Source organism: Penicillium angulare, assembly GCF_028827245.1.
Source record: "Penicillium angulare strain IBT 27051 chromosome Unknown utg000002l_segment0_segment0, whole genome shotgun sequence".
Taxonomy (NCBI): domain Eukaryota; kingdom Fungi; phylum Ascomycota; class Eurotiomycetes; order Eurotiales; family Aspergillaceae; genus Penicillium; species Penicillium angulare.
Genome location: NW_026623161.1, coordinates 857,252 through 883,057, shown reverse-complemented (window position 1 = coordinate 883,057; position 25,806 = coordinate 857,252). Strand labels below are relative to the sequence as shown.

Below are 25,806 nucleotides of genomic sequence, written 5' to 3'. Positions count from 1 at the left end.
TTTCTCGATCTTGATTATCGGCAATGGTGGAGGAAATGCCAATGCTCGGAAATTCCGGGCCCCGCATCCCTGCTGACGAGGTGGGGCCGAACCTGGTTGGAAGACCATAACGCAGGCTGTAGGAAGAATCCGGGGTTTATGCAACTAAAATCCTCCGCATGATACTTTCCCCGGGTTTTCGGTTTAATTTATTCCGGGAACCAGCGAGTAAGTGCGGGGATTAAAGCGTTTTCACCATGCATGGTGATAGAAAGCTCTCTGCGTGGCTTCAAGTTTATACGCTCGACGTGCGCCCCTGGCCGTGCACATCGGCAGTAGGTCGATCTGAACCGACCGGATTTCCCGTCCCCACAAAAGAACCACAAATGAATTCTTCTATTCGCGTGCCTTAATGCGTACCGGGCCTTGACACTGGAATGAGCAGATCACTACTATGCTGGGCTGAATATCGCTACTTCACACCCCACACTCGTGGACCCTCGCGGTTCGGCTCAGCATTATGCCGGGAACAATTTATGAGGCGTTCGCTTAGGGGCAGTCATATGTAATAAAGGGGCGGGTTACGAAGACTTGGGTGAATCATTCCAAGCATATATGAGAGTGTTACACTAGTTCTTTCAATTGGACCAGTCACCCAACACATGTGACCAGAATGCGTCCTGTAAATTTTCTGTCGGCGGCTGTTGTGGCCGCGCAAAGTGTCTCTGCGATTGGCACAAATGACCAAGTCGATTCCGACATTAGCTATGGCACCTTCAAAAACCCTTCATCTAATGTGAGACCACGGTTCAGGTACTGGGCCAACGATGCATCTATGAATCTAAGCGTTGTCGCCGAGGACATCAAATCAATTGGAAAGGCAGGAGCAGGAGGCATTGAACTATTAGGCTACTATCTGTATGGAGATGCATCTAGTTACGGAGGAGCAAACCAGGCACCATTACAAACAGACTGGACTGTGTATGGCTTTGGCAGCGCTCCCTGGAGTAAGCATACCCTTCGACTGTCGCTGAACAATTTTCTAACCCATTTTAGGGACAATGGTCGACAAGGTCCTCGAAGTAGCAAAGGAATATAACCTAATAATCGATTTCGGGAATGGTCCTAATCAGGGTGCGGGTGTTCCAGCACCATACAATGATGAAGGTCTTCTTTGGGATCTTGCTGCCCATAACTCAACCTTTAACAGCGCCAAAGGCTTTGAGGGTACGCTTCCCGGCTGGGGATCTGGAAAATTGGTCGCAGCAACAACTGGCGCGATCAAATCGAGCACTTCATCCGAGGCAGTCCTCTACGAGAGCTCATTAAAAGACGTTACGAGTATGATCGCATCCAATGGAAAAATTAACATCAAATCAAGTAGCAAGTCGTCCGGGACCGAGACTGTTCTATTCGCCTACTATCTCATTCACTCCGATTTCCGCGAAGTAGCCGACCAAACCTCTTCATCAGTCCCCAAAGCCGTGCCACAGTCACCAGTCACAAATTACAAGCAGAATGGATCATGGGTGGTTGATCATTTCTCTTCTGCCGGTGCCCAAGTGATCATCGATTTTTGGAAGGACTCAATTTTGAACAAGGAGATCAGTTCAAGTATCCAGGATGTAGGAAATTATTTGTGGGAGGATAGCCAGGAGTACGCTGTTTCAACCTTTTGGACGCCCAGCCTTGAGAAAACATTCAAGTCCAACCGGGGATACGATGTCGCCAAGTATATTCCCCTCTTGGTGGGATCTGGTGGAGAAACCTCTAATATCACCTACATCACTGATGAAAAAGACTCGGGCGCGAGCCATGTCGTCGATTATCAACAAACAGTAAGTCCTTAATTTTGTCAGCTTGGCCTGTGAATAGTTCCAGCTAACAAATTAGCTCACGGAACTCAATGCCGAGTACCTTCAAGCCCTTACGAAATGGAGCAATGACCTAGGAGTCCAATTCTCGGCACAAGTAGCATATAACCTCCCCCTGGACATGCTTGCCAATGTGCCCCATGTAAACGCCCCCGAGTGCGAGACCCTAGGTTTCAGTAACAATATTGATGGCTATCGGCAATTCGCCGGACCAGCAAATCTCGCCGGCAAGCGTATCATCTCAAGCGAGGCTGGTGCTATTTACGGTGGTGCCTATCAAGAGTCCATATCGGAGCTTATCTGGGGATTCAAGCGGTCCTTTGCAGCTTCTGTCAACAATTTCATCATTCACGGGTTTCCCAATTCTGGAAACTATGGCAACACAACTTGGCCAGGTTTTACAACGTTCACTTATGCTTTTTCGGAGATGCATGGACCCCGTCAACCTGCCTTTGCTTTCTATTCGGACTTTTTGAACTGGGTCTCCAGAAACCAATTCATTCTACAGACTGGAATTCCTAAAGTCGATATTGCGTTTTGGTCAAAATCGACAACCTATACGACCGTCTCTACAAGCTATGAACCAACTGATTTGTTGGATGCTGGTAAGACTCAGAAAACGTTCTGCAATAGATTATATTATACTAACCAGTCAAACTTGGATTTAGGTTATACCTACGAGTATCTGAGTCCCGATAACTTCGCACTTCCCGAAGCCTACGTTTCCAACGGCAAATTTGCACCGAATAGACAGGCCTTCAAGGCTCTAGTGGTCAGATCAAACGAGACAATCACGACCCTCGGCGTGGATAAGCTGGTTAAGTATGCTCATTCTGGCCTCCCAATCATTTTCTCTGGAGGGTTGCCATCCAACTTTAGCGGATATAACCCATCTGCCGCCACTAGGGCCATAAAATCACTGAATGGGATCAAGTCTCTTAAGAATGTCCATGTCGTTGGATCGAATGACCTTGCAAAGACTCTTCAATCTCTTGAGATCACTCCACGAAGCTCAGTCTCCTCAAATGGTACTTGGTATACCATGTGGAGAGAGGACACGACTGATGCCACTTCTTACGTCTACATTTACAATGATGCGACCGGTATTTCTTTCGATAACAGCAAATCTTCTGGTTCTATTTCATTCGAGTCAACCGGTGTGCCTTTCTTCTACGACGCCTGGTCAGGAGAGGTTACGCCGATCCCGGCGTACAAGCAGTCAAAGACACATACAACCATTCCCATACAATTAGCTGGGAATCAATCTACAATTATTGGATTCCAAAGAAATGCCAAAGCAGCCGTTCATATTGAGGATACCACTATTCCTGTTCTCCCAACAACCGGAAGTGGAAAATTTCTCAGTGTCCTACGATCCTACGATGAAAAATCCCGAACCGTTAACCTGTCAAACGGCAAGAAAGTATCCTTATCTCCAATGACAGATGAACCTTTCACACTCAGCAATTGGTCAATGACCGTCGAGTCATGGTCCCCGCTGTCAGACTTCTACAACGTGGAAGGAGCAACACGCAAAAATCAAACATTCCATACCCCTTCGCTCGTACCCTGGAACCAGATCTCATCATCACTTACAAATGTCTCCGGCATAGGATACTACACAACTACATTTACCTGGCCATCAACTTCAACCAGTGTTTCAGGCGCATTCATTGATCTTGGACCGGTTACACATACAGCACGAGTAACGGTGAATGGGCACCAGTTGCCAACCCTAGATATCACCTGGGCTCGAGCGGATGTTGGATCTTTCCTTCGCCAAGGCAAAAATGTCGTGGAGGTTGTTGTCAGCACCCCCCTGGGTAATGTGCTGCGGAATTACTGGGATCAGCTTGAGACGAGCGGGAAGCATGCAGAGGGAATTGCTGCTGTACCGAGTGAGGCAGATTATGGCCTTGCTTATCCTGTGAAGATTGTACCATATCGGAAGGATCAGTTAGAGTAGTATCAATATAGTTGAATTTGGTATTTCGAGACATAACTAATGATATTTTCTTATGATCTCTGACACAAATGCGGTCGTGAATTTAAGAATAAAATGGGTGTTTCATCAATAGACTCGAGTATTAAAAGTTGAATGAGTACCGGAACAAACGCCAATCCATTAATTAAAGTCGTTAATAAATGAGGAATAGTCATCATCGAGAAAGTTTTCAGCGTCATCAGGAAGGAAATGTTCAATCTCATGGATCGGAAAAGCCGTAACAGAATTAGCCACCTGGGTTGGCGCTAAATGATCCGGTTTGACATGCCCCGGGCTCTCATTTTCTGGCGTTGGATGTCCATTAGTTGCTTTAATAATTGCATTCCGGAATGTGGCTTGGTATCTCGCTTGTGTGGAATGTTGGCGGAAGAGTATAACTTCTTTGAATCTTTCGTTTCCAGATAATTAGCTTTGTCCCAGAGAAATTTAGTTAGATACTTACACTGCAGCTTTCCATGCAGATATAGATACATCTGCATTGTCGAAGCGCCAGTCGAATTTGGATTCGACAACCGGCTCATCGGTAGGGTCATGATAAGGTGCCATGTATGTATGGGAAAGAGCTTTTTCTGTGCTCATTCTATCATCCACGTCGAAGAGAAGCATTTTTTCCAAAAGGTCAGAAACTGATTCGGTTAGTCTTGGTGTTGATACGTCACTTTGTGGCTTAATGAATCATACCTGAGCTATTAATTTCGGGAAATGTCTCTTTAAATGACTGTTTCTTGCACTGGGGCAGATTCTGAACGAAGTCTCTTGTCTGAGGAACAGAGATGAGTATATCGGCATAAAAGTGTAAAAATCCGAGGAATTCCCAAACTTACATTTTTATTCTTAATCTTTTCCACGGTCCGGTCGGACGGACTACCCAGAAGCTGAACGAATAGATTAAATTGTTCGGCGTGCGAGGTAGCCGGAAAGAGAGGCTTTCCTCGCAACATCTCAGCAAGAATACATGCTGTGCTCCAAATATCGACTTTCTCATTATATTCTTGCCAATTAAGCATGACCTCTGGAGCACGGTAGTATCTTGTGACGACATAGCCTGTCATTTGGTGATCTTGCAATCGAGCATGACCAAAATTGCAGATACGTAGGTCGCAATTTTCGTTTATCAAAAGACTGCTTGGTTTAAGGTCCCGGTGGATGATACCAGCTGAATGAACATATTTCAAGCCTCGCTGTGGTTTATTTGTCAGATTGAGTGACGTCAATATAGGTGGACAGCTCCCACTAACCAAAATCTGATAAGTGAAGTATCTAGCAAAGTCATCGTGGACTGGTCCCTTCGCAATTAGTTGCTGAAGATTGGTCCACATTAATTCTGTCACGATATATCTGATAATCTGTCAATTGGGTAACACGAAGTCTGCGACCGGTGATTTACGTACAGATCCTCTTGCGGCGAGATAAACACGTCTGACAAGCCAATTATCTGTAAAGAATATTAACATGGGTTCATCGAATAAGTCATGCTGGTGACAACTTGAAGGTCATCTTTACATTTTCATGTTGCATATATCTGAGCAATTTTACTTCTCGAAAAGCCTGTTTTGCAAGCGTCGCGGAGCCAAATGGCCTCGTCACTTTCTTAATAGCGACCAATTTCTTTAAAATGCGGTCATTTGCAGAGCTAGTCGACAAAGTCAGCATCCATGTTTTCGCGTTTCTGCGCGTGGGAAAAAGCGATGGAGATAGAATCGCGTACCATATAAGGCCGAATGCGTCTAGCTCCACAGGTAAGGGGTCGTCATATCTGGAGTCGAATTAGCTTGATGAGGTTGGCAGCGAAGTTTTCAGTGCCCGAATTTCCTGGGCAACAGATCCAGTCTTACCGAGTCGTGAGCTCAAAGCTGACGCCCATGATGGACGTCGACAAGAATTCTGACATTTTGGTGGGATCCTCAGAGTGCACAGACCACAAACGTAGCTTGGAGGATGCTTGAGAAAAAATGGCAATGGGGAGGAGTGCTAGCTAACGGTGCAAGAGGGGGGCTAAATGAGCAGTTGAGCTGTGGGAGCTATAGGGTAGGAATTTGGGGGGTGGTTAGTGGATCCAGAGCTTTCCAGTTGCAGGTCGAGTCTGGCCAGCTCAAAGGCCTCGGGTGTGAAACACGAGATTGACCTCTAACACATCAAACCATTAACCCAATCGTATCTAGTGTGGGACAACTGACGTATCCGCTATCTGTATATTGTGGCTTGGGTGGCTCAAGAACGGTTACCATTGGAGGCAGATCGGAGTATATAACCTGATAGTATTCATCTGCCTACATCAACGGTGTAGATCATCAAGGTTTCAGCTACTTTCAAGTCCTATGTGCCACTTCAGCTCTTTAAAGATCCCGCGAATCAGAAAAGCCTGAACAGATCCCCTCAAGGGGCATGAGAGTCATAAGTTGTTGCATGAAGTGTATATAGCAACGGTGGCTTCTGATTGGTGGCAGCGTTGCCGACATTGAAAGACCAATATCTTGTTTCTGGTTGCGCTAAACTATTTCAGGACTAGCGGACCAAGTATAACGTCTCATTCCAAGATTAGTCCTTGTTTGCTTCTGCTTCTCCATTTCCTCCCAACGCATCCTTCGGTTTCCCCCTTCCCTGTTGCTTTTTCCGTTTAAGCGGGTCCAATCCCCATACCTGGTTCTGGTCTTCATCGTAATTTTCATACTACTGCGTATATAACTTGATTGCCGTGACCTTCCGCCAATAATACCTGCTCTTGCTACCTTTTCCGCTTAGCCAACCGCTTCAGCCATTCCCTCTCCCCACGACCCGCAAAAATCTCTACTATCCTCATATCCCCACGATGGATCTTGACGTCTGTCTAGACTCTCTCCCTAAATTCATTCAATATCGCTCCTGCTTTGAGCATTTCTCGCCCTCTGGACTGTCGAACCTCGGCTGGTTGACATAAGTAATAGTGTTGCCGCTGGTTAACGCCGTGCGCGCTTAGTTGCCACACTCTAAATCCATTCGGCTGGAATTTCCCGTTTACCAACACGCCGGGATTCTAGGCGGGCTAGCCTTTCAGTCTTTCTGATCTCACAAATCGTACCTTGAAATAGAAGGCGACAACCATGTCATCTCCCGCTGCTACGGCTAATCGCGATGGGCACAATGCAGGCCGTCGAGCCCGCGAGGTTTATCGATATTTTCGACCAGAACGTCTCGATGCGATCGACGAGGATATAACCCCCGACAATCAGGACCAGAATGACTTCCAATTTCCAGATAGATCTCGATCTCGATCGCCAAATGCGTTGCAGACCCGCCCCCAGCCTGCTGCCGCTCCCATGAATTCCATGCCGGATTCATTAATATTGGGTGACGCAAATTCAACCCTTGGTTCATTCGCTCAACTGGCTGCTCTGCGCTTGGGTATGGACCGCGTTTTTATTAGGTAAACCACCTAACCTCTTGAATATCTGCCCAGCGTAGATTGAATTCACATGGCTAACCTTCTGATCAGTGTATCGGACCGAGACTCTCAATTTATTATCGCACAGGCCGGTCAAACGACTGAAAGCACAGACAAATATGACTTGTTAAGTAAAGGCCTTTACAATGGCTGCTCGACGCTGGACGTCAGCAATTGGAACATGTGCCAGGTAAGATAGACTTACGCCGGCGAATGCTTTCCGGTGGCCTATTTATACGTCGCTTACACAATTTTAGGACACTGTTGCATTGCCTGCCTCTAATCGGACCACGGGCGACTACAATTTCATCATCTCGAACGACATGTCCCTAGACGAACGTTATCAGCATCTGCCATTAGTCAAAGAAGATCCCAGCTTTAGATTCTATGCCGGAACCCCTTTAACTACAGACAGCAACATCAACGTCGGTTGTTTTTTTGTTCTTGACACTAAGCCCCATCCCGAATTCTCAAATAAAGATCGGGAGTCCATGGGTCACATGGCAATGTTGATCATGGACTTTTTAAAGGTCAGTCGCCAAGCCTCAGAAGGTAGGCGAGCCGCTCGTCTATCCAAAGGAATAAGCCATTTTGTTGATGGTCGATCCAGCTTCGAGGTGTCAAGTGGATCCCAGGGAACTTTGAGTCGGCAGACAAGCAATGCATCACGAGATAGCAGAAATTCTAGACATCGAAAAGCTCACAGCGTATCCTCCCATCGATCTCGCTCTAGTAGCTCCGGGTATTCGGCAGCGTCAAATCCCAACGGATCTGACCCGTCCAGCCAATCAAGCTACGATACATCATCCTCTGATAATGGGTCTCAGTCTAAACATGATGGTGTCGATACCAACTTAGGAAATTGGACGACTTTTCGACGCGCCGCAAATATCATCCGAGAAAGCCTTGAACTCGGAGGAGACAGTGGAGTCGTTTTCCTGGAGGCTGGAAACGACCCAATGGTGGACCTGAATAGTGACAGTGATTTCTCTAGTTCCGCAGAGACCGGAAAGCACGCCTCCATCTTGGCTGTTTCCACGGAAGAGGATACTTTCGGCCCCAATGAAGAGGTCCCGATATCGTATCCGGTCGCGAATATGGATGAAGAATTTCTTCATCGTCTTCTTAACAGGTATCAGAAAGGAAATATATGGTCTCTTCATCGTGATGGCCAGCTCTCAAGCTCTGATAGCGAAGATGGCTCGCCGAGGGACTACGCTTCTAGGATAAATTATGTCCGATCAAAAAGACCGAAGAAGTGGAAGACTAAAGAGAACAAGATGCTCAACGATTGCTTTCTAGGTGCCTCACAAGTGATGTTCGTTCCATTGTGGAGCTCTGCCAATTCACAATGGTTTGGTGGTTGCTTTTGCTGGAATAACATCGAGAGCAACGTGTTTGATCAATCAGTGGAACTTGGCTCTTTGCTAAGTTTTGGATCATCCGTGATGGTCGAGTGCAGTCGAGTCGAATCGCTGATATCCGACCGTCATAAAGCCGACTTTCTCGGAAGTATATCGTAAGTCCGAACATCCCAAAGTATCTGATCAATCTTATCAGTCGATAGCTGACAAACGATATAGACACGAATTGCGAAGCCCGCTTCATGGAATCTTGGCAGCAGCAGAAATCTTACAAACAACCGAATTGAATCCTTACCAAGGATCCCTTATGGACACGATCAATGCCTGTGGCCGCACGCTTTTGGATACAATGAATCAAGTCCTAGATTACAGCAAGATCTTATCATTGGAAAAACGATTTCGACATCTAGATCGCCGAAGAACGACCACTTTGGAGCTGAAAAATATGCATCGATCCGCGACACATTTAGACGTATATGTCACAACTGACCTCTCAACATTAGCCGAAGAAGTTGTCGATGGAGTCTCTCTAGGTCACTACCATAATCAACATTTCTCTTCATCGTCCGATTTGTTATCATCCCTCGAAACAAAGCATAGCATGACAGCACGTTCAACCTCCACTCACCCGAAAGTCAAAGTAACAATTGACATTGCACCCAACGATTGGGTTTATCATATCCCCCCTGGAGCTCTAAGACGAATCATCATGAACATCTTCAGTAACGCAATGAAATATACCGAGGCGGGCCAAGTCTCATTCCGACTAGAAGTTGAAGACTCTTCAAGACACAACACCCAGGAAGACCTGGTCACCTTGACAGTTTCCGATACTGGAAGAGGCATCTCCGAGGAGTTCTTGCGATCGAGATTATTTGTTCCATTCGTCCAGGAGGATTCACTTGCCGCGGGCTCTGGCCTCGGCCTTTCCATCGTCCGAAGCCTAATTAAACCTATTGGCGGCACCATTAATTTTCAAAGCCAAATAGGGAAGGGAACGACCGTCAAAGTCTCTCTACCTCTCATCCGCCCAGGACAAGAACTAGAAGCTCATTTTGGCTCATTGCCCTCTCCAACTGAGACACGTGAGCGAAAGGTAGCTCCTAATGATGCAAAGATTCTGCGCCAAACCCACTCCGGTAAAACCGTCTCTATAATCAATGCGAAATACGAAGATGTCTCTTCGCTTCAATCCTGGTCAACCGTCTGCCGATATTTGACCGATTGGTTTGGTTTAGAAATCGTCCATTTCTGTTCAGACTCACCCGCCGATCTTATCTTATTTGATGGAGCTCCTCTAGACAAATATATCAATGGTCGAAACGCCGGAAATACCAATGCCCTTATCTTCAGCAACGAGTATGTCGGTGGAGATTCAACGCGCGCCACATCTTCAATCAGATCTTGCAATGTGCATATCATCAATCGGCCTTGGGGTCCGCACAAGCTCGCCAGATTTATAAAGAAGTGTCTCGACCAGAAGAGGTCTTTTAACTTACCTTCGGAGTTAGCGATTTTACCAAAGCCCCCTGCACACGTGAAAATCGAAAAACAGCCTATTCAGTCCCCTAAACTGGAGGAAGGATTTCAGGAAACGAACCAAGTGCCGGCCGTCGAAGTCAAAAAGGTTCAACCAAACACACAGCCAAAAGAGACAACTCAACCAGAGTCAATGGAGAGAGGTGCTCGCATCCTAGTGGTCGAAGACAACAAAATCAACTTGAGCCTCATACTTGCATTCTTAAAGAAACACAAATCAGCATACGTGGACTCCGCGGAAAATGGCAATTTAGCTCTAGATGCCGTCAAAGCTGATAAACAGGGCTACGATATAATCTTCATGGGTAGGTCTAGTTCTTCAATCATGTTTCTGTTTGTTCCCTACTAACATTTCACAGATATCTCTATGCCTCTCATGAATGGATTTGAAGCCACGCGAGCTATTCGTGCGTTTGAAAGGGGACGCAAAGATCAAGTAAGGCCCTCTACTATTGTTGCTCTTACGGGCCTCAGTAGTATCGTTGATGAGATGAAGGCTATCGAGTCTGGAATGGACTTATTCTTGACGAAGCCCGTTGCATTTCAGGAGGTGAAGAAGATTCTGGATCGTTGGAATGAGGAGCACGGTCAGGGATCGACGTGATATGACATCCTTTCCAATGTTCTATATAATGACTGCATTAACGCCTAGCATGATACCCACGTTGCATGATACCCACGTTGCATGATACCCACGTTGCATTAGAATAATAACATATGTATTGCACTTATCAAATTCTTTCAAGTTGTCTCCAGTTCAAGCTTTGAGCTCATATATACACAACAAGGGGATATGGTCGTAAAGTTACAGATCGTGTCCAAGCCCAGCCTCTAGGAAATCTAAATTCCCACTAGCGCATCAATCATGAAAGTGTCGAAACAACTCATTTCTAATCCCCCGGAAGAAACATTCCAATCTCAGCATAATCAAACGGAGTCCTCCCCTCATTATCCTTCTCCGTGGGATCGACCCTCTTCGACGCAAGAAGCAAATCCGCAACAGCAGAACTATTATGCATAAACGCAACATGAAGCGGCGTTCTCCCCGAATGATCCTTCTTATTAACAACAACCCTCTCAAACTCAAGCATACACTTCACAAACTGCAAATTATCAGCCGAACACCCATAATGCAACGGTGTCTTCCCATCATAATCCTCCGAATTAGGATCAACCTGCTCAAACCCCAATACTAGACGGGTCATATCCTCATCTCCATACTGAGCTACAGCATGCATAACAGTCCATTTATTAGGATTGAGACGGCGCCCATTCACCCTGAATGGAGGATTGATTCTTCCTGACTCCAGAATTGCCTTTAAAGCGGGTAGATTCTTGCTTTTAACCGCTTGATGAAGGGGTGTTATCATTTTGTTATCCCCTGCGTCTGGATCTGTAGAGGGTATTTTGAGAAGAATTTTTACGATTTCGCCTGTGAAATCGTATTTAGATGCCAAGTGGAGGTATGTAATGCCGTGTCGGTCTACGGTGTTTGTTTTCACTTTTCCGGTTGATAAGAGGGATTTTGAGGCGAGGGTGTTGCCTTTTTCGAGGGCCTTTTGAAGAGGCGCGTCACCCTGGATATCTGGTTCGTCGAAGAGGATAGAGGGGGAGCCGAGGAGGAGGTTGAAGATTGGGAGTGCGGAAATGTTTTGGACGGCGTAGTGTAAGGGCGTTCGGTCGGAGTGGTCTTTGGCATTGATGTTGACTCGGGTTGATTGGATGAGAGTCTTTGAGATTGAAATGTGTGTGTTCTCGATTGCGATGTGGAGGGGTGTTTGCTGCTTTTTGCTTTTGAGATTTGGATCTACTGCTTTTATACTGAGGAGGTAGGTAAGGATGTCTTCATGTCCAGAGGCAGTAGCGAGAAATATGGGAGTTTGACCAAATGAATCTCTTGAATTGGGATTTAAGTGGCTTGAATGCAGCAGAGGCTTCAAAATTGATTCAATTCCCTTTTTTGCAGATGCCAGTAGTAATCTTTGCCCGTCGGTGGTGTTTTTATCCAACATGGTACCGCTGAGCAGTCTGAGGAATAGCTCGTCGACATGACCAGGTGTCTGAGATTCCAGAGTAGTAGTGAAGTGGAATAGACAATTGGACTTAGCATATGAAAGGAATCTGAAACTATGATCGGGTGTATGTTTCTGTCGAGGGCTGAATTGATCAAGCGCCGTGGTTATGTTAAACCCCGGTGCTCTTCGGAGCTTCAAGAGGCTCACTGCAAGTTCACGCACAACGTTGGGAACTTCGAAATTCGATCCCAAGATCTTCGCAGGCGCCGAATCAACTTGTATATTAGGAGTAACTCGTGTCGACAACTGAGTTTCAAAAATATTATAGTTGAGATACGTGATAACTATATCAGATATTCGCTTCCGTGCTTCCTTGAGCGTAAATCTCGAAGTATCCACTGACTCGGACTCAATCAAAAACTGTCTGACACTGCTGTGAACGAGCCGTATAGTATTTTGCTCTTCATCAATGGTTAATAAACTTCCGCAACATGTCAAAATATTAAATATGTCGTTGACTTGTTTAGACGGCTCCCACGTAGTTTCACCCGGGACCACGCTGAGAGCTTCTCGTAGCTCATCTGGCGTGAGCGGATATCGGGCTGCAACAATAATTTCCAAAATCATTTTCTGATACGATCGCGCGAGATTGGAGTCAAATTTTCGAAGTATTCGATCGAACGTTTCGGAGAGTGTGGATGGGAGATCATCTAATGCATGGCGAATAGCTTCGTCTGTACACATCGTGCAAAGATTGTCAATTTGAAGCGCAACCCAAAGGAACATTCCTTGTGACCCTTTCAGCAGAGCATCTTGAATCTCTAGTATCAACAACGGATTTCCAATCGTCAGTTGTCCAGATTTTATACGGTTCTCGAGTTCCGCCCCAATGAACAATTCGATATCACTCGAATTATCAGGTATAGCACCCACGACAGAAGATTCAAACCTCTCCCAGACAATATCAATGTCGTACAAGTCTCGGGGCTCTTTTCGAACAGAGGCACAAAGACAGATTGAGTACCGTTGCTGCAGCAAGCGAAGCTCTTGAATCACAGTTTGTCGATCGTTGATTTCACATTCATCCAGACCATCGATGACCAAGTAAGCCTTAAAGCCAGCTGGGAGCAGAGCCTGAAGTAAGCCTCGTATCGTTTCAAAATCATCCAGTTGTGGTCTGAGAGTATAATTGCTAGCTCGTTCAGCTATATCAGGTGTTGACCAGAGGAGCTGACGAGCTATAGACCCGATCATTGCGCGCGGCTTGAGACTTTCTGGCAAATCATGACGACAAAAGAAGAAAGCCACTGTTGTGTTTTGACCCTGAAAATGCAAGTTCAGGTCGTCTACCATATTTGCCAACAAGACCGATTTGCCTGATCCAAGTCTCCCCGTTAGAATCAAAGAACTCGAGTATGCGCGCTCTCGCCAAGTCAAATACTGCAGACACAGGTGAAACAAAGTCGTATTTCCAAGCCTTCGCGCCTGTTTCCACGGCGACATGTAGTCATACGTCGAACAGAAATCCAGTACCTCGAAGTAAGCCTTCATCTGACGTTGGTGGATAATCTCCTTAGATGGTCTTCTAGACCATACATGAGTAGTGAAGCTCGCTTGCTCTTCTATCCTCTGCGCCATAAGATAATTGACTTCATCTTTGATATCCCTAGCTCTGGACTCTAGCTGCTGTTGAAACCCAATCAAATCAGAGTCATTTAACGTGGCTCCAATTCTGCCAAGTGTAGACTTCTGAGTAAATCTGAGAATTCGATGGCAAAGTTGAACCACGATTGTGAAGTACTCCGTGAGAAAGGACTGCAACTCCTTCGACCGGGGATACAAAATTGCTAATTTCTCATATCGCGGTGCCGACCGCCCAATAACCATGAAAAGGCTAGATATTCTCTCAAAATAAGATGAAAAGTTCAATATTAACTGTAAACAATGCAATGTTAGTATGAAGTCCTCCCTCCTCCGTATACATTCTAACATCAAGCCAGAGGGTAGAGTATGTACAAACCTTCAACGACGTACGAACCAACGCCCACACCCCACTCGCGACTAAATTCTGCGAACCACCCACAATCAGGTCGCCCAAAGCCGTGAATTGCTGGACACATTGCAAAAAATTGGTTGTCCGAGTACCCAGACAACGACCACGGATTTTACTAGACAATTGCTCATCAATGTCCGCGGTAAGTCGCATTACATCTTGAATTGAGGGTGGCTTTTCATTCGCACGTAAGCGATGATGGTTAAACTCCTCTTTCTGGTCTCGTGTCAAATCAGCTTCATACGCTGAGACGGCTTGGGCAAGACGTAGTGCGGCTGATAGGCGAGGAGCAGGTATTAGTGTCCTAGGCAGAGAGACCATGTCGCGAGGTTCTGATTCATCAGAAGAGGTTTATAACTTGTAAGACACATTGGGTGTTGTGTTTTCGGGACTTGACACCTTTGCTATCTTGAGCTTAACAGGGTAGAGTCTCGGAGCGAGGTGGAGTCTGCTTCGGAATGGGGGCCAATTGCTTGTCGACCCCCAGTTATGGAATGCAGCTGAGTCGTATTGACTGAGATTGTTGAAAAGTCGCTGGTAAGAGTGTTGTTATTAAGGAGTCAAGATGTACTTGAGTTTGTGACGGGTTAATAATAAGACTAAGTTGCATCTTGCTGTCACATGATGTCGTACAACCAGCTACGACCATAGCGGCCCGTACCCATTCAGGTTTAGCACGCCTAAGCGCACTAGGCACAGCCACATACTCCAACAGCTAAAAGTTTCTGTATGAATAACTTTAATAAAAGTATCAGTCGATGATCATTCGTGCATGGACGCATTATTCATGAAGTCATTTTTCAGGGGTTAAAAATGTAACTATAGATACATCAGTCATAGTAAACAAATGCCAGCAACCTTGCAAGAAGAAGAGCTGAAGAACGAGGTAAGGAGGTACAGCATGGTCCGCCCGAACAGTTCGCATTCTCAAACAGAAAAAAGACTCGAATCAAAGCAATGGTACGAATTCGTCTCCGATATCAGACCAATTCTCGTCGATCTTCTCCCCCGCCTCAACGGGCGCTTGGACAGGAACTTGAACAGGTCTCGGAATAGGAACAAAATTGGGTATGACCACCGGTCTTGGCAGATATTCACTGCGGGCTTTTGCTTCTTCTTCCTCGCGCTTCTTAGCTTCTTCCTTATGCTTCCTGGCCTCCTCTTTCTTCTGAGCTTCCTCCCTACGCTTCTTCGCCTCTGCCAGCTTCTTCTGGCGCTCTTCTTCTCTTTTCCGTGCAATCTCAACCTGTCGCGCATCTTCAAGTTGCCGAGTCTTCCGTGCCCACTCCTGTAGCTCCTTCGGATTCGTAATGCACCATATAACGACTTCCCTGGTCGCATACGCATCTTCCAGGGCACTGTGTCCGAGCTTGCTAGTCTGTATATCATAGCCCAGAAGCTCCTTGGTCAAACTCTTCAATCCCCAGGTACGAGGGAGAGACTTGTCGAAGGACCAATCCGGATACACAGCTTCGCATGTCAAAATACATGAGTCGACGATATTCAGATGAATAATCCCCAGTACATCGAGGTCGTTGTTTAAAGCATGTCCGATAAGGACCGTTTCATTATTAGCAAGGCTGCATAATCTTGCCCGTGCCTCATCCCAATGAAGTCCCTTCCCTGTTCTCATAGCTTGATTCAGAGCACGAGAGGTTATACCGCTATATCTAGAGTTCCAGCCCGTAACCTTCGATCGGGGCTGTACATAGTGATTGATTAGGATGTCACCGGTGAGGAAATCTAGCGCGGTGAGAAAAGCCACCTCTCGGCGTCCGCCTGCCACTTCAACCATTTCACAGTCGATAACGATGGCGTGTTTCTTTGTTCCCGGTGCTATATCTTCAGATGCATCAGGAAGCTCTATAAAGTCCTGAGTACTGACTGAGCCTTTTGAATTCTGTTTCTTTGTACTCTTTATATTCCAAGGGACTGTGAAGCCATGCGCGTAAAGCCGACTACCGCCATGGCATTTACCGATTAAGCGACGATACAGCGTTTCCTGCTCGGGCGGACAGAGGAGAACGGGGTTGGTCTCACATGGTCCGACGTCTACAAAACCGGGATGGTCAATGGGGATCCCTGGGATAGAGGGATAGATAGATAACCTGGTTCCACTTACCCGCTGGGAGAACCTCGGCATCTTTTGCATTTTCCTTCGGGCGTGGAGTTGGTTTCGTTTTGATGGGTTCCATCTTCGCTGGCGGGATATTTCCGCTTTTCTGTGCTTGGGCCTTGGCTGCTTTCTTTGTTTTCGATCCTTGAGCGGCCTGGATTGCTTGAATTACCTGGAGATCCCGCTCGATCTGCGAAGCATAACCAGGCTTGACTTTATTGGGCTGGTCGGTTTGGGTTCCCTTCGACGCCTTAGTAAGGCTAGGTTGAACCGATGGCACGGATGGAACTGGTGGTACGGATGCAACTGATGGGACCGATGCTGTATGTCTCTGAAAGTGCTGCAAAACAGCCTCTACTGTTTTGAAATCACGATCACAAGTCCCACAACGAAAAGGGTGCTCCTTAGCGGTGAAATGATCCCTCAATGCACCGAAGCTGACAAAATTCGTCTTTTTGCATTTCGGGCACGAGAAAGACGTCGCCGCCTTCGGTGCTCCCTTTTCCATCCTTGTTATAGCGCGTGCAAAGCTGGGATTGAAGCCAGATATCCTGTGTTGGGGTGGAGTTGTCGCGGTGGAGCATTCCCAGGCCAGGAACGCGCTTGAACCGTGGTCCGATTTGATGTGGGGCAGTTGGGACTCGTAGTGACTTCGAGTCTTCACGAGGATAGCATCAATGCAAGATCATTAATTCAAGATCATATATAAGTCCAAGTATAATTACCTGGCGTTTTGGGGTGGATAAATAGAGGATTGGAGAAAGATGGGATGAATAAGGAACTGGGATTTGTGAGTCGATTTAAAGTGAGTAAGTAAAGTTACGACCTGTTCTTTCCCCTCATAATTCATAATATAGTACTTCTATGGCTGCCAAGTGTATTCCACAATCGGTAGTCTGCCTGACAAACAAATGGAAGATGAGGCGTTCTACAAATCAGCCTGATGCACGGCGTGGCAGACAACGATTGGCAGCGAGATGTTTGCTGTGCAATGAGCACTGCCCATGCACAACGCGGTTGTTGAGTCCGATCGTGCACCACATCATGATGTGCAGGACACAGTCTGACCAATAATTTAGCCTTGATTCCTCGGGAATTAATAATCATAAACAAAATTCGAAGGTAAATGTAATTCGCTATCATATTACAGAGTTAATTTCATCGCCGCAATACATAATTAAATCCATAAGAAATCCCGATCCTAAACACCCATAGACTCCTAAAATCACTGCTGCTGCTGGGTCTGGTGTTGTAATTGAAGCGTCACCTTATCTTCCTCATTACACTTGTTCATCCACATGGGAATGCCCGCCCCGATACACTTGGTAAAATGTACCACCATCTCGGGCCAAGTTCTCGACATATGAGTTCTGCGCTCGAAAATCCTCACAATCTCAAACGGATCCAACCCCGGATCCAACCCCATGTACTCCAACACATCTTTTCGAGGACGAAGCTTGTGTTCATAAGCCCACAAGCAACCCTTACACATATACCGCATGCTAGGTACATCATAGCTCCGCTCAACATGCGGAATCATAGTAGCAGTTGTTTGAGCTAAAGAATGTCCGGCTGCAAGACGGGGCGCCTTCAACTTAAGAGACGGATCACCTGTTACTTCGGGGACAGGGGAGCGAAAGAATCGGTAGCGTCGAGCATCTGCACGTTCAAGAGCAGTCGCGTCATCGTATCTATCTGGCGAAATTTCCTGAGCGGCGTGTTGGAGGCCGGAGATGGTTTTCCAGCGTTTGAGAGCTGATTCAAAGGCGCATTTGATTGGGCATAGCCATTCGGTTGCATTCATTACGCCGGGGAATCGGGATTTGTTGCCTTGGGGCTTGATTCTGATGATCGGGAGACATTTGATGTCGATAATCTCGAGGGCGAACGCGACTTTTGCGTCGTGGATGTCAATGCACCAGTAGTTTTTGTTGTGGTTGCAGCATGTTGGACAGATGCGCTCACAGGTTGGAAGGTAGAGGTATGAGGCTGTTGAGTCGCAGGAGCGACATTTTGGGAATTGAAGCTCGGCCTTGATGTTGAGGATACTGTGCCAGTACAGAAGCCTTGTGTTGGAGAGTAAATCGCGGACGTGAGGAGAGTGTTTCATTAGAAAGTTGTAAGTTGGATGACAGGTCATGATTATGCGGGCATAACGACAGGTTCGGGCGAATCGTTCCAGAGTGAGCAAGTCCATGTTGTTCATGATTTCTTGGATCACTTCTAAAGACAGACAGCTCAAGGTACCCAGATCCAATGTAGAAGTTTCGACCTTCCTATCAATCTTGGGACGAGGCTTGTAGGAAACAAGCATGCTGTTTTGCTCGTAGACCTCGGGGGATGCGACAAGCTCTCTCAGCACATCTTGATTCCAGGTCAGAGGGTCTGTGTATTCGAACCATTTTTGATGAGAAAGAAGAAGGGAAATCTTGACAGAATCTGGAGTAAGAAATCTTGGCGTTGGAGGAGGAACCAGGATTGGGACTCTGAGTCTGGCTAGTGGGGGTGGTTGGTCGAGGTTACTCATGTTGATGATGAACCCAGTAGAATCAGAACAGATAATGAGAGTTCAAGATGGAAGGATTTGATGATATTGCAAGGATTAAGAAACAGATTAAGAAACAAGAGAGGGAAGAAAACATGTTGAGAAATAAACAGAAGCAAAGAATTATAGTTGGATGGTTGGAGCCTTGAGGAAGTGAATAAAGCAGCAAAGTAAACAAATCTGTACGAGCCTGAGGTACTACTACACTGGTAGCCTTGGAGACCACAAGGTTGCCTGTTTCCATGGCATAAAATATACAATAATGTAAATAATATTCATAATGTCTAAACTTGTATACATGGCTAAGATAACACTCAGCATATTGTAAATGTAAATGTAAATGTAAATATGGTGTCCCAAGCAAACGCTGCCCAGGTGCAAGACCACAAAATGAAAAAAAAAAACAACAGAGAATAATTACTCAACCTCTTCCATAGGGTTTGTAAGATGATCAGTTCGCACAATATAGTCCTCGTCGTCATCATTAGTCACCCCATTCATTTCTCCATCTTCGAGCGAGGCATCAGAATCTGCTCCACTTGCAGGACCCTTGCCCTTCTTGCTGGCTACGGCTTTTCCTTTGCCTTTGCCTTTACTGCTTGTCGTGGATTGGCCACTGACACTTCGCACAGAGCTTCCAGGCCATTGCTTTAACCCTTTAATGCGATCATGGATACTGCCTCCGAAAGAAGCGTCTCCATTGCTAATTGAAATTTCCGCATCCTCGCCTCCTCCCAGGTTAAATGCCTCCATGGCATCCGCAATAGTCTGTGGAGCGGCTGATGGATCTTTCTTCTGCTTGTCGACTGATTCGAAGGTTTGACGGATTCGTTCGAAGTGTTCAAGCTCCTTTGCACTGTATGGAATATTAGTATCGTCTTCGAAGGTGGTCCTTCAACCCATCTATGAAACTTACCTGACACTAGGAACAAGCTCTTGCTGCGCCGATACGAAGTCCTCTTCGGTAACATTCACGTTTACATCTTCCGCAGTTGCAAGATGGTCGAAGAAGTATGCCGTGGTAACAGGCTCGCCAGGCAGTTGTTTGATCTTGTCGTCAACAGCAGTAGACTTCCGGGTAATAGCCTTGAGCATAGCATCGGAGCAGAGGGCGTACAAGTCGGCACCGGTATAAGTGAGAGGAAGTCGGTCTGCAACTCTGTCCAGGGATACCTCGGGATTGAGAGCAAACTTTCTTGTAAGTGCCTCGAGAATTGTGGCTTGCTTGCGATGCGTATCTGAAACACCCAGGTAGAGCATTTTATCAAACCTACCAGGTCGGAGAAGAGCAGTATCGAGCAGATCAGGGCGATTAGTGGCTCCAATAACGAACACACCACCACTGTTCTCCTCTCCGCCGTTCATTCCATCCAGCTCTGCAAGCAATTGACTCACAATACGATCCATGACACCACCGCTATCACCCTGGTTACCACGCTTAGGAGCTACTGAATCCAGCTCATCGAAAAACACAACACAGGGGCGGGCGTCTCGAGCTCTCTGGAAGACACGACGAACATTTGCTTCGGATTCACCGATGTACATGTTGAGCAATTCTGGACCCTTGACAGAGAAGAAGTTAAGGGAGAATTCGGTGGCAATGGCCTTGGCCAGCAATGTCTTGCCAGTACCCGGAGGACCGTAGAAGAGGATACCACTGCGCTTCTTCATGCCCTTTGCGAACAGCTCAGGTCTCTCAAGCGGCAGCTGAATAGTTTCAACCAATGCATCCTTAACATTGGTTAATCCACCGACGTCATCCCAGCTGACGTTGGGGATCTTCGGAGCGCCGATGGAGTCAGCGAAGTTCTTTCGCGCAGCTTCAACAGCGGAATCGAAGTCGGCCTTGGTGACGCCGCGCGCCCCATCGCCTCCAGCGAGTAAAACATCCCGAACATATACCAAAGCCCCAGATAATTGCTTGCTTGCTGCCTCCGCAAGAGACTCCAGACGAGCAGTTCGAGCCGCGGCGGCTCGTTCCACGACATCAACCAGGTCTCCTGCAACAAGTGCTGCAGTCTTCAATGCAACGGTTCCAAGCTCGACATCAGCTGCTAGTTTGATACCACGCTCTGCCACTGCATTCCGGAGAATGCCTTCACGCTCCTTCTCCTCTGGAGCACCCATCTCGAATTCGTGCGTGAACATGCTGCGAATTCCTTCCGGAATCTGCTCAACATCGGTAGTGGTGGCAATGATAACGCGGGCCTCGTTTGCGATCTCCGTCATGGCAGTAACCATCCGATCGGCTGTTAAAACTTCAATATGTTTGATGAGCAATGCGGTGCAGTTTGCTCCACAGTGGAAAGCTCGTTCGGCCCGGGCTTTGAGATATGCCTCGGTCTTGACATCACCACCATTCGCACCACCTTCGGTTAAGATGTCATAGGCCTCGATGGGAAATGTGTGAAGACCAATATCAGCACACGCTCGTGTTGCAACGGTCGCTTTGCCGATGTGTCTTTGTTGAGATCTCAATAAAATGATCACGGGTTTCATGCCAAGCTGAATTGCGCGCGGGCTTGTGGCGGCGGCCATCAAGTCCCGAATTCGTTGCTGTAGGGGAGCGATGAATGCCTGAGGGGGCTCTGTAATAATGCCATGAGGCGCTGGCGCATCGTTCACAGCTTTAGGAATCTTCTTAGCTCCAAGCCAGTATTCCCAACCATTGCCAAGAATTCCGGGGACCCGACTAACATCGCTACCAGCTTGCACCATACGAGTACTAGAGGGATCAATAACAGCGACGCCGCCCCACTGGTCCTCGCCGGTTTCCTCGAACTCTTCGACGGCGATCGGGGCAACCTGGCCAACGCGAAACCAAGCAACACCAACTTTACGAGGTGTAGAGTTGTCTGAGACACTACCCTGGCCCAATCGAGCGGTGATATCATCTTCTTGGCTAGCAGCATCACCACCGGCAGTTCCTGAAAATACGGCTCGCCCAAGTCCTTCGTCGACACTAATACCAACCAGATCGCCGCTCTTCAAGATGCGTCGACGAGATTCAAAGTAATTTTTGAGGCCAGCAAACAGCGCTGGCTGGAGAACACGATCCATGGAGAGAGGGGTTGAGACCTTTAGCAGAGTGACTTCCTTTGCCAATGGGGGATTCTTTGAAGCGGTGTTTTTCATATGATTGAGAAGACCGGACTTTCCAGGAGCACTGACAACGGGGAATGACATAGGCGAGATGCGCAGATACTTGGGGTTTTCAATATTACCAAGTAGTAGCGGTGGCACGAAGACTGACGGGGTCAAACGTGTCTGCGGGCGCTGCGAGAAGCTCGATCTGCGACCTCCCGAAGGATTGATGGCATATCGAGGCTTCGGTGATGGAAGTCCTGGGAGGCCAAAGATTTTCACAGGTCGCCACTCCCCAGAATCCTCTGGGGATTCATTGAAGCTCCCGAATTTAAGCGATGCGAACATGTTGAGCTGTGGTTCTTCGGCGGATTCGATTCGCACCCAATCCCCCGAGAAGCAGCCAATCTTAGCCAGTGTGCTGATATCGACAAATACAAAGGAGTCAACGTCTTCATCATCGCGAGGGCGAGGGTGTAACACCTCGTTTGGAACTTGTTGCAAAAGTCCCTCGACCTTGAAGGTCTTTCCTCCACTACGCCCCGGTCGCATGGTAGCAGATGTGAAATTAGAAGCAACCGAGCCCGGTGTGTGAATTCCATCCATTCGTCGTCCACCTGCGCGCGGAGTCGCAGATGTCATAGAAGACATCACACCTGATGGCGGCTGTGGTAATTCTGGGGCCGAGAGCGATATCATATCCTCCAACGAGTCATCGGACGAATCGCTAGCAGACCCGGCAGACCCTTCAGTTTCGGATTCATCCGCAGCAGATGTTGTCTCCATCTCTGTCCCACTTTCGCCGGGCTTATCTTCCGCGGCGGAAAAGAATTGTTCGTTGGAAGTGTCATCAGCCTCGTCCTCAGCTACCTGTCTTAGAAGCGCAGATCTGGGGGGCATCGCTGGCTGTGTGCGATTTCCATGGCCACGGCCTTGTACCAAAACAACCTTTGTCGCAGGCATCAAAAGCCCCTGCGAAACCGGCTCACAGAAGGAGATCCGGGCCGGTGGGGCGGGCGCATAAGTTATAGGGTGCGGTGGTAATGGAAGGGGCAATACATCCCCCACATGAACGATTCGTTGGATAGCCAATGCCTCACGTACAGCCGCAGTCAACCGTTGCTGGACATCCGCGGCCTCTTTCTTCGAATATCGCTTGCTCTCGGGACCCCTCCCGGCCTTTGGCCAAAGTCCGTTTGGTCCGGAATTGGTGAAGCCACCACCAAATTTGTTCTGCACATCGTCGTGATTCCGTAACAAGTTTCGCTCCACTGTAACAAAGATTGTGTCTAGGTGCAATGGTGCAACATCGAGAATTCGAATTTCGACGCTGCGGTGGGTCTGCAGCGATTGACGCGCTGAGTCAAGTTTCCCGAGTGATAAGAGGAATGACTGGAGGGAGTCTGCCGATTCTGGAAAAAGGATAGTTGAATGGGAGTTCTTGTCCTGCGATCTAGCTGCAGGTTGGACGCGAACGGGGAGAATCGTCCAAGGTTGCTCTTCAATCGGAGTGTGGATGTGGCTGTGGATATGCGGGGAAACTGCCACATAGAGTACACCATCACCAGTCGCGGCATCTATCAAAATGAGCTCATCCAGTCAGCGAAACGACCTATCACCAACCCTGTTGCAATCTCATGACCGTTACTCACCTAGTAGTGACTGCTGTGAGAACAGACCGTTCGCAATATCCTCGGAAAGGACTCCGACATTTCCTCGAAGATGGGGATCTAGAGATAAACGCGCAGGAACCGGGGCCTTGTTGCACTGCCTCCTCTTCCCAGCTCTCTTGCGCCGTTGCTTGGGTTGCTGGGAGCTTTGCCCGTAGTGATCGAAGTCCATGACTGTTCGGGGCTCCAATTGCCGTCGGAAAAGGTTCGGAGGGGTTGTAAAGAAAGGGTTGCAGGGATTGTGTAAGTCTGAACTTTCGTATAGGTATTTCAGACCGCCCACGCGAGAAAGCAAGGAGCCCAACAGGAGGAGATGTAGACGCGGAGAAGACGTAGCGGGATCCAGAATCCGGGGGAATCACCAGGCGGGCTTCACGCGGGCAACTCGGCACCGCCCGTTATTCTGCCACTTCCGAAGCCGAGGTCCAGCATTGATCCAAATCGGGTTAGATCCAGGGACATTCCAATATGGCAGCAACATACATCACAGAAGATGCATTAATTTTAAGACATGCACTGGAGTCAGTTAAATTCATTCACGAGTCTAATAGTGAAATCTACCCTCCAACTTTACACGGCCAGATCTCATGTCTAGATATCTTACTGAAGTCGCGACCTCCTATGACGTTGTCGATCGATCTTCGGCCTGTGATCCGAGGTCCACGTCTTAAATCTTTCAAAAAAAAAGCTGAAAATTTCAAATGGAAACTGCCTTATTGGAATCCCTAGTCATCGAAGAGGTTTAGGAAATTAAAGGCGCTAAGGGCTGTAATCTTGAGACTAAGATAATCGTTAACTGTCCAAATACATAACAGTAGGTCGTATCTCTTGTTACTTACCTTTTATGCTTTTCCTTGATTTTATCCATGCGAACCTTGTTATTCGCCTTTCTTTTTGAATCGTTGGGATGGCGCTTTCGACGCCGTTTCTTTGGTGCATCGAGCTGTTTTTTCGTAGACAATGACCTAGGGCACGTTAGCTAAGACTCTAATATCTGCTGGTAGTGGTGTGGCGGGCCATATTGTTCTGGCTGAACCTGGCTCTCTGTTTGATTTCCATGGATTCGATGACCTTTGCAAGGAATAGATATCTTTGAATCTTACATCTTTGCGGAAAAAATGTGGAAGATGATCTTCGGCAGGGTGAGAGGGAAGGGGAACTTGGAGATTGAAAGTTCTGGAGAGAAGCGAGAGATAGTATTTATACCTCAGTCGGCTTCAAGTGGCTCAGGTGACATGGCCCATTTGTGACAGGCAGGTAATTGAGCGACCCAAAAAGGATATCAAAGTTAGTTATGTCATGTGAAGCAATAGGCATTCACTGAATTCCCATAGACTGATAAGACGTAGCCTGAATTCTCATAGGACGTGTGCCAACTTACTGGAGTGCCTAAAAGAAAACACGTGGATATTCAGTTCTTGCAGTGATCAGAGAAGCTGAGATCAACCCCACGATGCCCATTTCGGTAATAGAGAAAACATTAATGAGACTTCTTTTCTTTTCTTCCGGACTCCTTCTTCGGAAGTTTGTTCTTGCAGGTCCGAGTGAATGTCATCCAGTTCATCAAAGGTGGGTGGATTGGGCCGATTCAGGAGCACATTCACACGGCACAAGTTGAGCCGGGGTTTGGCTGGGTATCCTTCACTCGTGGTCTCTTAAGTGTCGCCCAGAAATGTGGAGGCTGAGATGCCTTACGCTTTGAGGGCAATAGACTTTCAAACGAAGGTGTTTCCATTTCCAACGCACATGAAATGAAAAACATGGTCATCAACCACTGGCAGCTTTGGGAGTATATAGTACTAATTGCTATAGAGGGGCATTATCGTGTAGTACTACTCTCAGAATACTTAGAGTCGCAGCAACCCGTTCAAGTTAATGGAAAGTTTCGAAGGCATATTCGTCCTGCAGTAATCGAGGTCAGATGGTAATAGAGAATTGACAGGTCTGTTTCTCGAATCGGAGCTGAACGTAGGATTGTTGATTGTATGGACCTTTGACATAAGAGGGTTGGTTTTAACTAATGTTCCTTAGATTTGGAAGTGGTACCTTCAGGAAGATTCAAGTTTGTATATACTATACTAATTAGGATGATCTGCTTGGGTCAGAGTCCCAGTTCAAGTTGTGTATATAACCCAGATCCA

At 47.2% G+C, this 25,806-nt stretch overlaps 7 protein-coding genes across 7 annotated transcripts; 2 read left to right on the top strand and 5 right to left on the bottom strand.

The window, feature by feature from the left end:
* Nucleotides 1–652: 652 nt before the first annotated feature.
* Nucleotides 653–3,819, top strand: N7478_001788 (uncharacterized protein; the record flags this gene model as incomplete). Its single annotated transcript, XM_056918002.1, has 4 exons — nucleotides 653–986; nucleotides 1,036–1,817; nucleotides 1,873–2,458; nucleotides 2,522–3,819. The coding sequence occupies 4 exons, from the start codon at nucleotides 653–655 to the stop codon at nucleotides 3,817–3,819; spliced, it is 3,000 nt and encodes a 999-aa protein (XP_056783613.1).
* A 159-nt stretch (nucleotides 3,820–3,978) lies between these two features.
* On the bottom strand, nucleotides 3,979–5,749 carry N7478_001787 (CMGC/MAPK/P38 protein kinase Sty1; the record flags this gene model as incomplete). Its single annotated transcript, XM_056918001.1, has 9 exons — nucleotides 3,979–4,246; nucleotides 4,301–4,484; nucleotides 4,540–4,618; nucleotides 4,683–5,039; nucleotides 5,097–5,196; nucleotides 5,250–5,293; nucleotides 5,362–5,491; nucleotides 5,567–5,614; nucleotides 5,694–5,749. The coding sequence occupies 9 exons, from the start codon at nucleotides 5,747–5,749 to the stop codon at nucleotides 3,979–3,981; spliced, it is 1,266 nt and encodes a 421-aa protein (XP_056783612.1).
* Nucleotides 5,750–6,938: 1,189 nt separating this feature from the next.
* N7478_001786 (GAF domain-containing hybrid sensor histidine kinase/response regulator) lies at nucleotides 6,939–10,786 on the top strand (the record flags this gene model as incomplete). The annotated part of the gene is made up of 5 exons (XM_056918000.1): nucleotides 6,939–7,261; nucleotides 7,331–7,469; nucleotides 7,537–8,798; nucleotides 8,863–10,487; nucleotides 10,542–10,786. The coding sequence occupies 5 exons, from the start codon at nucleotides 6,939–6,941 to the stop codon at nucleotides 10,784–10,786; spliced, it is 3,594 nt and encodes a 1,197-aa protein (XP_056783611.1).
* Nucleotides 10,787–11,072: 286 nt separating this feature from the next.
* Nucleotides 11,073–14,571, bottom strand: N7478_001785 (uncharacterized protein; the record flags this gene model as incomplete). Its single annotated transcript, XM_056917999.1, has 2 exons — nucleotides 11,073–14,132; nucleotides 14,236–14,571. The coding sequence occupies 2 exons, from the start codon at nucleotides 14,569–14,571 to the stop codon at nucleotides 11,073–11,075; spliced, it is 3,396 nt and encodes a 1,131-aa protein (XP_056783610.1).
* Nucleotides 14,572–15,199: 628 nt separating this feature from the next.
* Nucleotides 15,200–16,874, bottom strand: N7478_001784 (uncharacterized protein; the record flags this gene model as incomplete). The annotated part of the gene is made up of 2 exons (XM_056917998.1): nucleotides 15,200–16,302; nucleotides 16,373–16,874. 2 exons carry the CDS (start codon nucleotides 16,872–16,874, stop codon nucleotides 15,200–15,202), a joined length of 1,605 nt encoding a protein of 534 aa, XP_056783609.1.
* A 717-nt stretch (nucleotides 16,875–17,591) lies between these two features.
* On the bottom strand, nucleotides 17,592–18,893 carry N7478_001783 (uncharacterized protein; the record flags this gene model as incomplete). The annotated part of the gene is made up of 1 exon (XM_056917997.1): nucleotides 17,592–18,893. One exon carries the CDS (start codon nucleotides 18,891–18,893, stop codon nucleotides 17,592–17,594), a length of 1,302 nt encoding a protein of 433 aa, XP_056783608.1.
* A 435-nt stretch (nucleotides 18,894–19,328) lies between these two features.
* Nucleotides 19,329–23,837, bottom strand: pex6 (AAA family ATPase peroxin 6; the record flags this gene model as incomplete). The annotated part of the gene is made up of 3 exons (XM_056917996.1): nucleotides 19,329–19,767; nucleotides 19,828–23,572; nucleotides 23,648–23,837. 3 exons carry the CDS (start codon nucleotides 23,835–23,837, stop codon nucleotides 19,329–19,331), a joined length of 4,374 nt encoding a protein of 1,457 aa, XP_056783607.1.
* Nucleotides 23,838–25,806: the final 1,969 nt, after the last annotated feature.